Genomic DNA, 10,553 nt, shown 5'->3' with positions numbered 1-10,553 from the left:
TGACTAGGAGCTGCTCGGTGATGCTGGAGGGACTCGTGGTGAAGCGAATCGACGATGAGTGTGCGGTGTCCGTGGCGGAGGAAGACGTGTCGACGAGGCGACGGGAAGGCGAGGACCAATGGCGACGCGGCTCCGGGCATCCACGGGGCGGGCTCGAGGGGTTGGGGGCGCAAGGGGGGAAGTGGGGATTAGGGTTCGCGTGGAGAGGGGGGGCACCGGTTAAGTAGGCGCCGGAGGGGTGGCGGATGGGCGCCACGGCGACGCCCTCTGCCGTGGCGGCCATCGCCGGTGTCCATGATCGCGTGAACAAGGGAGATGGGGAGGGGATTTGTTTTGTTTTGTTGTTTGGGTTTTATTTTTCTATTGTTTATTTTCTGCTCTGTTTTCACTCAACTTTTAATTTATTAGAGTTCTATAAAATATAGAATTTGTTCCTAAACTATTATTCCTAATTATACCAATGCCACAAAAAGTTTCACCCAAAAATAAAATAGTTTAACATTTTAGAAATTACAAAAGGCATTTGTATAATTGTTTAAGCCATTGTTTTATTTATTTTTGAGCACCTAAACATCTTATAAGAATTTGGTTTCTTCTCCAATAATATTTATGAATTAGTTTCCACAGCTTGCACATTTTGGTTTTGACATTAAAAAACTTTTATTTTTGACTTTATTTTAAATTTAAATTCGGACCGGATACGAACCAACGCGAGTTTAACAACAGTAACAGTGATGATGTGGCATCATCAGCAGAAAATTACTGTAGCTTAATTATCCGGGCGTTACAAAGGTAGACATGAATGATCACACAATCTTCTTCTTCAAGACATGCTTGCAATAAGCTCAACTCTCACATGACTAATCTTTGGATAATTCCTTGAATAACACCTTGATAGACACAAACTCTCCTTGAAACAAACACATGTACTCCAAGAAAAGCCTATAGACAAAACCTTCAAATATAACTCAAGGCAACCATTAATCCATAGAGATTGTCATCAATTACCAAAACCAAACATGGGGCACCGCATGTTCTTTCAGTTGGTGTATTTGTATGCTAGCATCTCTATTTGTAATGTGTTTGTGCCGATTCTCTCCCGGAGGATGTTGAAGTTTTTGTCCATTAACTGTGGATTGTTTTGGAGTAGGAGGACATCCTCAAATGAGTCGTTATATTTATCCATAGTGCCATCCTCTGTGACCCATATCTGGCTCTTCCGCTCATCTTCACAAACTCGAGATATGAACTAGAACATCAGTGGCTAACCAAAAACCACACCGCCAATAAATTCATCTAGAGCATCAGTCAGGTGTTCATAGACCATAGATGTTTTGTGTGCAAGTTGGTAGATGCAGCTATATGCTACCACCTCCGAGGTGAATTTGTACTTATTCTTGTACATTTTCATTGCATCTTATTCACCAATGCCAAGCTTAAGAAATGTTTCGTAGCAATTATGCATTCCGCCCTCTGCGATCTATGATAACTATTATTACATACGTCCATATTCGGTTGCTTAGGAATTTTTCCCACTACAAAAAAAACATAATGGGCCTGAAAACTTCTTTAGTCCTTGTTCGGTTGCTTAGGAATTTTTCCCACTACAAAAAGAAACTTGCTCCCTACGTTTCATATTAGTTCTCGCTGATTTAGTACGTCTTTGTACTAAATCAAGTTGTACTAAATCATCAAAAACTAATATAGAACGACGATAGTATTTATCATCCCTAAGAAAAAAATGATTTTGTACTAAATTTGTGATTGCATGATATGGTTTTGTTCATTCATTAGACAGTGAAAACTTGATTGTGACAAAAGCAGATCCAAATTAGGAAAATAAACTTATTTGTTTCAGCAAAGCAACATTTTTCACAAATAACACGGGAATTTCAGGACACAATTATGAAATAGAAACCATTTAATAATTAATGCTAGCAGTAGCATAATGAGAGTTGGGAGAGACCATAAATCGACCTTAGTGCTCCCTCCGTTTCTAAATATAAGTCTTTTTAAAGATTTCAATATAGATTACATACAAAGCAAAATGAGTGAACCAACATTTTAATGTATGTCTATATACATCCGTATGTAGTCCATATTAAAATCTTAAAAAAAAACTTGTATTTAGGAGCGGAGGGAGTAACTTGAAATAGCCCTAACCGAAATAGAAACCATTCAATAATTAATGCTAGCAGTAGTATAATAGCAGTCGCAAGAGACACTAAATCGATCTTTTCTTAGTAGTAACTTGAAATGTAACCCAAAACATCCATAATAACTCAAATTGAACGCATCTTTTGTTCTAACTCCACGTAAATAAACACTTGAGTTAACTCCATACTCCAAACAAAACCACAAGAAAGAGTAAACTCTCACTATCTCCCCAAGAAACCGCCAGCTCAGCACCAACAACCCTCCTCCCTATCACTTTCCCCTTCCCGTTTTTATTCCCCGGCCCTCCGCGGACCCGGCGAGCTCCGCTGCCATCCCAGACCCGGTAACCCACCCGCTCCTCGCCGGCGCGCCGCCCATGAAGCGCGCGCGCAGCTCCGAGATCTTCCTCGGCGGCCGGGCGCGCGCGCGCAGGCGCCTGGCGCCCCTCCTCGCCGCGGCGGCCTTCGCGTACCTCGTCTTCGTCTCCGTCAAGCTCTCCGGCCTCGGCAGCTGGGAGGACGCCGCGGCCATCCCCCGGCCGGAAACCGCCGCCTCGCGAGGCGAGCTGCTGCAGCGGGATGCCCTCGAGCGGGCGCCCCGCGGGCGCCGCGCCGCTGGGGGCGGTGCCACTGTCACGGGGTACGGCCGCATCACCGGGGAGATCCTCCGGCGGCACGAAGCTCTTGGCGGGGGCAGCCGGAGGAGGTGGGGCCTGCGGGGGAACTTCTCCGAGCTCGAGCGCATGGCCGCGCAGGCGTGGGCGCTCGGGGCCAAGGCGTGGGAGGAGGCCTCCGCGTTCTCCGGCGACGTGGACGCCATCGTCTCGGGCGACGGCGCGGCGGTCAAGTGCCCCACCTCGCTCGAGCTCGGAGGCGGCGGCGAGGGCGAGACGGCCGCGTTCCTGCCGTGCGGGCTGGCGGTGGGGTCCGCGGTGACGGTCGTGGCGACGGCGCGCGAGGCGGTGGCGGAGTACGTGGAGGCGCTGGAGCGGAGCGGGAGCGGGAACGGGACGGTCATGGTGGCGCAGTTCGCGGTGGAGCTGCGCGGCCTGCGCGCCTCCGAGGGCGAGGACCCGCCCAGGATCCTCCACCTCAACCCGCGGCTGCGCGGCGACTGGAGCCGTCGGCCGGTGCTGGAGATGAACACGTGCTTCCGCATGCAGTGGGGAAAGGCGCAGCGCTGCGACGGCACCCCCTCCAAGGACGACGACCATGGTGCGTGCGCTCAGCTCATTGTACTGCAATTAGCTGTAATTGAGCTTGCTTATTTTGCTGTCTTTATGCTCCTGGCACAAGGACAATGCAACTTTGCCGGTTCAGTAACCAGTAATCTGTATGGGTCAATATACCATTCTGCATTGATCTTCCATTCTCCATTCATAGGCACGCAAGTTTGTGTTTATTTGAATCACTTGCTCATTAGTTATTTTGACTGTTCGTAGAGTTGTAGCAATGATTTTAGTTCCTGTACAATTGAACTTACTGGTACTAGTAGTTGACAGAAAAGGGGATGCTACGTGTAATTGCGTCGCGCTCCATAGTTTTTCAGATTTTCCGTATGCAATTGTAATGTATTGGCTGGATCATGTTTTACCAATCTGTCTCCCAAAATATTCTCTGATGCTACATATCTTGTACTATGTATTTCTTTTTGAAATGGTATCAACCCTCGCCTCCACGCCTCCGTGTCGGTTGACATTACCTTTATGTGTGCTGACAGTGTTGTTAACTTTTTGCAGTCGATGGGTTTCCAAGATGTGAGAAATGGGAACGGAGGGACATGGCTGATTCAAAAGAAACAAAAACAAGCTCATGGTTCAACAGGTTCATCGGCCGAGCAAAGAAACCAGAAATGACCTGGCCATACCCATTTTTAGAGGGGAAGATGTTTGTTCTCACTATCCAAGCTGGTGTTGAAGGATACCATATTAATGTAGGGGGTCGTCATGTTGCCTCATTTCCTCATAGGATGGTAAATTCTGTTCCTATGACAAAGATTTTATCCGGTGTATACAATTACGGATGTTGTACAGTTCTGCGAATGAAACTACTGACTAGTTTTTGTTCTCAATGTTTATCAGGGATTCACTCTCGAAGATGCAACTGGTTTAGCTGTAACAGGCGGCATAGATGTCCACTCGGTGTATGCAACCTCTCTTCCGAAGACACATCCTAGTTTTTCTCTGCAAAATGTCTTGGAAATGTCTGATAAGTGGAAGGCTCGCCCTGTGCCAGAGGAACCGATTCAGCTTTTTATCGGCATTCTCTCTGCTACAAACCATTTTGCTGAGCGGATGGCTATTAGAAAAACTTGGATGCAGTTTCCTGCAATCCAATTGGGAAATGTGGTTGCTCGATTCTTTGTCGCACTGGTAAGATAAGTCTTGCTTTCTCCGTTCACAAATATAAGCTGTTCTAACTTTTTTGTGAATCGGATTATATAGACATATTTTAGTGTGTTTGCTCACTCATTTCAGTCCGCATGTAGTCCATATTGAAATATCAAAAACATCTTATATTTGTGAACAGAGGGAGTATGTTTTAAAAAATGACTGAATCCTTTTTGTCGACGCATGATATGCTACAGTTTGGTCTTCGTATGCATTTTGCCATAATGTCTTGTTAATATAATTGCAAAATAACGTTAACACCACTGTGGGATATGTTTGCTTTTGTAGAGCCATAGAAAAGAGATAAATGCAGCACTAAAGAAGGAAGCAGAATATTTTGGAGACGTTGTCATTCTGCCATTTATCGACCGGTATGAGTTGGTGGTTCTCAAAACAGTTGCGATATGTCAGTACGGGGTAAGCCATGATGGTTCTTCACATATTAGTTGGCTCTTGGCAATGCTTCATTATCACCCACTCTTATTTCTGTGCAGGTGCAAAATGTTACCGCAGAGTATATCATGAAGTGCGACGATGATACCTTTGTGAGGCTGGATGTAGTGTTGCAACAGGTCTCTACCTTCAACAGAACCTTGCCTCTTTATCTTGGCAACCTAAATCTTTTACACAGGCCTCTCCGGAGCGGTAAATGGGCCGTGACGTTCGAGGTACATTTCGTTTCCCATAATGTGAATCCATATACATACAGCTGTGCACTCCTCACAACGCAGACACCTGCAGGAATGGCCAGAATTGGTGTATCCCCCCTATGCCAACGGACCCGGCTACGTAATTTCGATTGGTATTGCCAGAAACATCGTGTCCCGTCACGCAAATCAGTCACTATGGGTAAGATCTTTACTCTGACCGAGCTGCAGCGCATCAGTGTCCCCTTGATCCTACCATATCAATATATCATCATCTGACCCTGAATCCACAAGAAAAAAAGTATCATCATCGTCTTACGGCGACCATCTTTTTTTTTGCCGGTGTCTAACGGCCACCATCTGTTGCTGCAGCTGTTCAAGATGGAGGATGTGAGCATGGGCATGTGGGTCGAAGATTACAACACTACCACCATCACCGCCCCGGTGCAGTACATTCACAGCTGGAAGTTCTGCCAGTATGGGTGCGTGGACAACTACTTCACGGCGCACTACCAGTCCCCCAGGCAGATGCTGTGCCTCTGGGACAAACTGTCGTTAGGCCGCGCGCAGTGCTGCAACTACAGATAACACGACGCTCATCCATGGCTGCTTCACCAGAGCAACTGATGGCTTAACTAGGCGGCATCCGTCAGTCCCACTGCCGTAGTGTCATTTTAGAAGAACACCAGGGACCAGTCCAGCATGACTGACACCCACCAGACCGGGTGTCCATCACCCTTAACTCGAGTTCTCTACATCTGCTCTATCGACTGACAGCGGCGGAGACTATGGACATCACCATTGTCTGTTCTTCAGTGCACAAACAAGATACACCATCAATTGGTTTGATGTTATCAGCTGCTTCACCTCCGGGAGCTCATGCATTGGATATTTGGATGGATGAATCTACTCGTAGTGGAAGACGCTATTTGTTCATGTCATTGAAGATGACTATACAAACACGAGGGGCCAAAATTTGCTGCGTGTAGTGTACAGGGGCGAGTAATTTTGTACTCCAGTTTGTAGGGTTGTTGTGCCCCTGGGTTGCAGAGGGAGCTGATGTCTCGTTGATACTGAATTGGTGTCATGTTCTGTAGGACTAATATAAAAGGGTTTGCTAATTCTTAAGTCTTCTGTTGAGATATGTTTCATAATCTTTGAATCTTCACAAGACATGCACTGAACTACTGATGCACATTTTATAGTTGCTTTTTTTAGAAGAAACAAATCCATGTGCAAGTGGGATCAAACTTTGGCCTCGGGTTTGAGATTTGATACCATGTGTGTCTCGCCGAGGTAGGATATACAGTATTTTTTTCATTAGCAGAAGACGTGTCATAGGATAGGTCCTTAGTGTATCTCCGTCCAGCCGAATGCGGCATTGAGATTTGTATTCTTTATTTATTTGCTTCTTTTGTGAGCTGTACTCTGCAGACCAGATTTTGTTTGTTTCGTCGTTTTAATAAAGTGGCCGCATGCATCTCTTTGATGCAGAGGCCCGGGGATGACCTCCTTTTCAAAAAAAAAAAGCAGAAGACGTGTCTGTTGGCACAAAGACCGAGATGTTATGACCGTTGATGAAAACCACCATATGTTCTATTCAGTCATTTTTGCACTCGAGTAATTTCTGACTTTTATTGAATTTCAGTTCTTCTGGAATATTTATGATTTATTCTATTCTATGTAGTTTACGTATTTTAACAAACATATGTCATGGTTCTCAGTATTTGTTTTAAAACATTTCAATTCTTTTGTTGTAATACAAGTTCAGACTTTTGTAAGAAATGGAAATTTCCATATTTTTTCTTTGCACCTTTTTTCGGTTTGGGGACTCGACCACATGTCATTGATCACGCATGCTGACCAAGGTGCGGAGCTCTTTTTTTTAATCAAGATATTTAGAGTCCAGGACATGTATTAGGACATCTCCAACGTGGGTCATCAAAATGCCTGCGAATGTTTAGACCAAATTATTCGGACACTTTTAGTGATTGAACATGGATCACCAAATCGGGTCAAATTTGTTTGAACGTCCTAAATCCCACAAGACGGTCCCAAACCGAGGGGAGCTCTAGGGAGTCTGGATGTCTGCCACGTCAGACTCCGACCTCAGACCCACCCAAAAACCAGCCAGCACCCGCACATTTTGACAATCCCCCAGAACCCCCACTCTTCCTATGTCGAACTCCGCCCTCTCCGACCCAATCGCCGCAGTCCCAACCCATTTCGACCCATTATGCCACCGTCAAGATGGATCTGCCTGAGCCTATCACAATGTTCGTTGTCCTGCCGGACCTGAAGAAGTACAACCGCACAAGCGCATCCACGCTACGGCAAGAGCGACGCGTGAAGGAGAGGGCAAAGAAGAAGGTGTAGTCGGCCACTCAGGACGAAGCTCCTCCTACACATCGGACTATCCGGCGGTGCCCCCTGGCAGTTGTAGCCCTGGCCTACACAATACAAGGCGACGTACTACTTCGTTGCCCAACAGTTCAGTCAGCTCGACACGCAATTGCCATAACACGCTCCCACCTATTTCACCTCTGCCTCTGGCTACCCTCCATCGTACACCGTCGACCTTAACAGCGACAATGTGTTCACCGAGTTGGCGATGCTCGCCTAGTCACAGTTTCCGCCAGGAGCCCTCATCTGGGGCGTCCGGTGATTGTTTGGTGGAATGCCTATCCCTAGCTCGACAACGGCCATCGATGAGGCGATGATGAACATGACCCACAACGACGGTGGCCACAAAGGCAAACAAGTCGATGACCACTACTCGTCGCAGCTAGAGCAAGTGACATTGACGGACACCCAAAGCTGGTCGTGTCTGATGCAGACGCGAAGAATATGGGTTTGTTGTACTCTGATAACCCACAAGTATAGGGGATCGCAACAGTTTTCGAGGGTAAAGTATTCAACCCAAATTTATTGATTCGACACAAGGGGAGCCAAAGAATACTCTCAAGTATTGGCAGCTGAGTTGTCAATTCAACCACACCTGGAAACTTAATATCTGCAGCAAAGTGTTTAGTAGCAAAGTAATATGATAGTAGTGGTAACGATGGCAAAAGGTAACAGTAGTAAAAGTAATGTTTTTGGTATTTTGTAGTGATGATAGCAATAGCAACGGAAAAGTAAATAAGCGAAGAACAATATATGGAAAGCTCGTAGGCAATGGATCGGTGATGGAGAATTATGCCAGATGCGGTTCATCATGTAACAGTCATAACCTAGGGTGACACAGAACTAGCTCCAGTTCATCAATGTAATGTAGGCATGTATTCCGAATATAGTCATACATGCTTATGGAAAAGAACTTGCATGACATCTTTTGTCCTACCCTCCTGTGGCAGCGGGGTCCTTACGGAAACTAAGGGATATTAATGCCTCCTTTTAATAGAGTACCGGAACAAAGCATTAGCACATAGTGAATACATGAACTCCTCAAACTACGGTCATCACCGGTAAGTATCCCGATTATTGTCACTTCGGGGTTAATGGATCATAACACATTATGTGACTATAGACTTGCAAGATAGGATTAAGAACTCTCATATATTGATGAAAACATAATAGGTTCAGATCTGAAATCATGGCACTCGGGCCCTAGTGACAAGCATTAAGCATAGCAAAGTCATAGCAATATCAATCTCAGAACATAGTGGATACTAGGGATCAAACCCTAACAAAACTAACTCGATTACATGATAGATCCCATCCAACCCATCACCGCCCAGCAAGCCTACGATGGAATTACTCACGCACGGCGGTGGGCATCATGAAATTGGTGATGGAGGATGGTTGATGATGATGATGATGGCGACGGATTCCCCTCTCCGGAGCCCCGAACGGACTCCAGATCAGCCCTCCCGAGAGGTTTTAGGGCTTGGCGGCGGCTCCGTATCGTAAAACGCGATGAATTCTTCTCTCTGATTTTTTTCTCCCCAAAACACAATATATAGATTTGGAGTTGGAGTCGGAGGAGCTTCAGGGGGCCCACGAGGTAGGGGGGTGCGCCCTAGGGTTTCACCAAGATCCATCTATGAGTTCATCTAGCAACGAGTGATCAGATTGCATCTACATACCTTTGTAGATCACGCGCGGAAGCGTTCAAAGAACGGGGATGAGGAAGTCGTACTCGACGTGATCCAAATCACCGGAGATCCTAGCATCGAACGGATGGCACCTCCGTGTTCAACACACGTACGGTCAGCGTGACGTCTCCTCCTTCTTGATCCAGCAAGGGGGAAGGAGAGGTTGATGAAGATCCAGCAGCACGACGGCTGCCCCTCCCTCCCCCCTTTATATAGGCTCCCCACGGGGGGGGGGGGGGGGGCGCCGGCCCTAGGAGATGGGATCTCCTAGGGGGGGCGGCGGCCAAGGGTGGAGTGGCCCCCAAGGCAAGTGGGGCGCCCCCCCACCCTAGGGTTTCCAACCCTAGGTGCAGGGGGTGGGCCAAGGGGGCGCACCAGCCCACTATGGGCTGGTTCCCCTCCCCACTTCAGCCCATGGGGCCCTCCGTGATGGGTGGTCCCACCCGGTGGACCCCCGGGACCCATCTGGTGGTCCCGGTACAATACCGGTGACCCCCGAAACTCTCCCGATGGCCGAAACTGCACTTCCTATATATAATTCTTCACCTCCGGACCATTCCGGAACTCCTCGTGACGTCCGGGATATCATCCGGGACTCCGAACAACTTTCGGGTTACTGCATATTCATATCTCTACAACCCTAGCGTCACCGAACCTTAAGTGTGTAGACCCTACGGGTTCGGGAGGCATGTAGACATGACCGAGATGGCTCTCCAGTCAATAACCAACAGCGGGATCTGGATACCCATGTTGGCTCCCACATGCTCCTCGATGATCTCATCGGATGAACCACGATGTCGAGGATTCAAGCAACCCCGTATACAATTCCCTTTGTCAATGGGTACGTTACTTGCCCGAGATTCGATCGTCGGTATCCCAATACCTCGTTCAATCTCGTTACCGTCAAGTCACTTTACTCGTACCGTAATGCATGATCCCGTGACCAGACACTTGGTCACTTTGAGCTCATTATGATGATGTATTACCGAGTGGGCCCAGAGATACCTCTCCGTCATACGGAGTGACAAATCCCAGTCTTGATCCGTGTCAACCCAACAGACACTTTCGGAGATACCCGTAGTACACCTTTATAGTCACCCAGTTACGTTGTGACGTTTGGTACACCCAAAGCACTCCTATGATATCCGAGAGTTACACGATCTCATGGTCTAAGGAAAAGATACTTGACATTGGAAAAACTCTAGCAAATGAACTATACGATCTTGTGCTATGTTTAGGATTGGGTCTTGTCCATCACATCATTAT

General features: G+C 47.1%; 1 protein-coding gene across 1 annotated transcript; it reads left to right on the top strand.

Annotated features, from left to right (window-relative positions):
- Window positions 1-2,417: 2,417 nt before the first annotated feature.
- On the top strand, window positions 2,418-6,314 carry LOC125526612 (hydroxyproline O-galactosyltransferase GALT2-like). Its single transcript, XM_048691255.1, has 7 exons — window positions 2,418-3,371; window positions 3,896-4,128; window positions 4,238-4,528; window positions 4,835-4,963; window positions 5,041-5,214; window positions 5,288-5,395; window positions 5,566-6,314. Exons 1-7 carry the CDS (start codon window positions 2,534-2,536, stop codon window positions 5,779-5,781), a joined length of 1,989 nt encoding a protein of 662 aa, XP_048547212.1. The 5' UTR covers window positions 2,418-2,533; the 3' UTR covers window positions 5,782-6,314.
- Window positions 6,315-10,553: the final 4,239 nt, after the last annotated feature.

Source organism: Triticum urartu, unplaced genomic scaffold (genome assembly GCF_003073215.2).
Source record: "Triticum urartu cultivar G1812 unplaced genomic scaffold, Tu2.1 TuUngrouped_contig_109, whole genome shotgun sequence".
Classification (NCBI taxonomy): Eukaryota; Viridiplantae; Streptophyta; class Magnoliopsida; order Poales; family Poaceae; genus Triticum; species Triticum urartu.
This window is presented reverse-complemented; position numbering and strand designations above follow the sequence as displayed.

Coding starts and splice junctions, on each gene's coding strand:
- LOC125526612 (XM_048691255.1), top strand. CDS start 2,534: ATGAAGCGCGCGCGCAGCTCCGAGATCTTCCTCGGCGGCCGGGCGCGC. Junction 3,372..3,895: donor CTCCAAGGACGACGACCATG/GTGCGTGCGCTC, acceptor AACTTTTTGCAG/TCGATGGGTTTCCAAGATGT. Junction 5,396..5,565: donor ACGCAAATCAGTCACTATGG/GTAAGATCTTTA, acceptor CTGTTGCTGCAG/CTGTTCAAGATGGAGGATGT.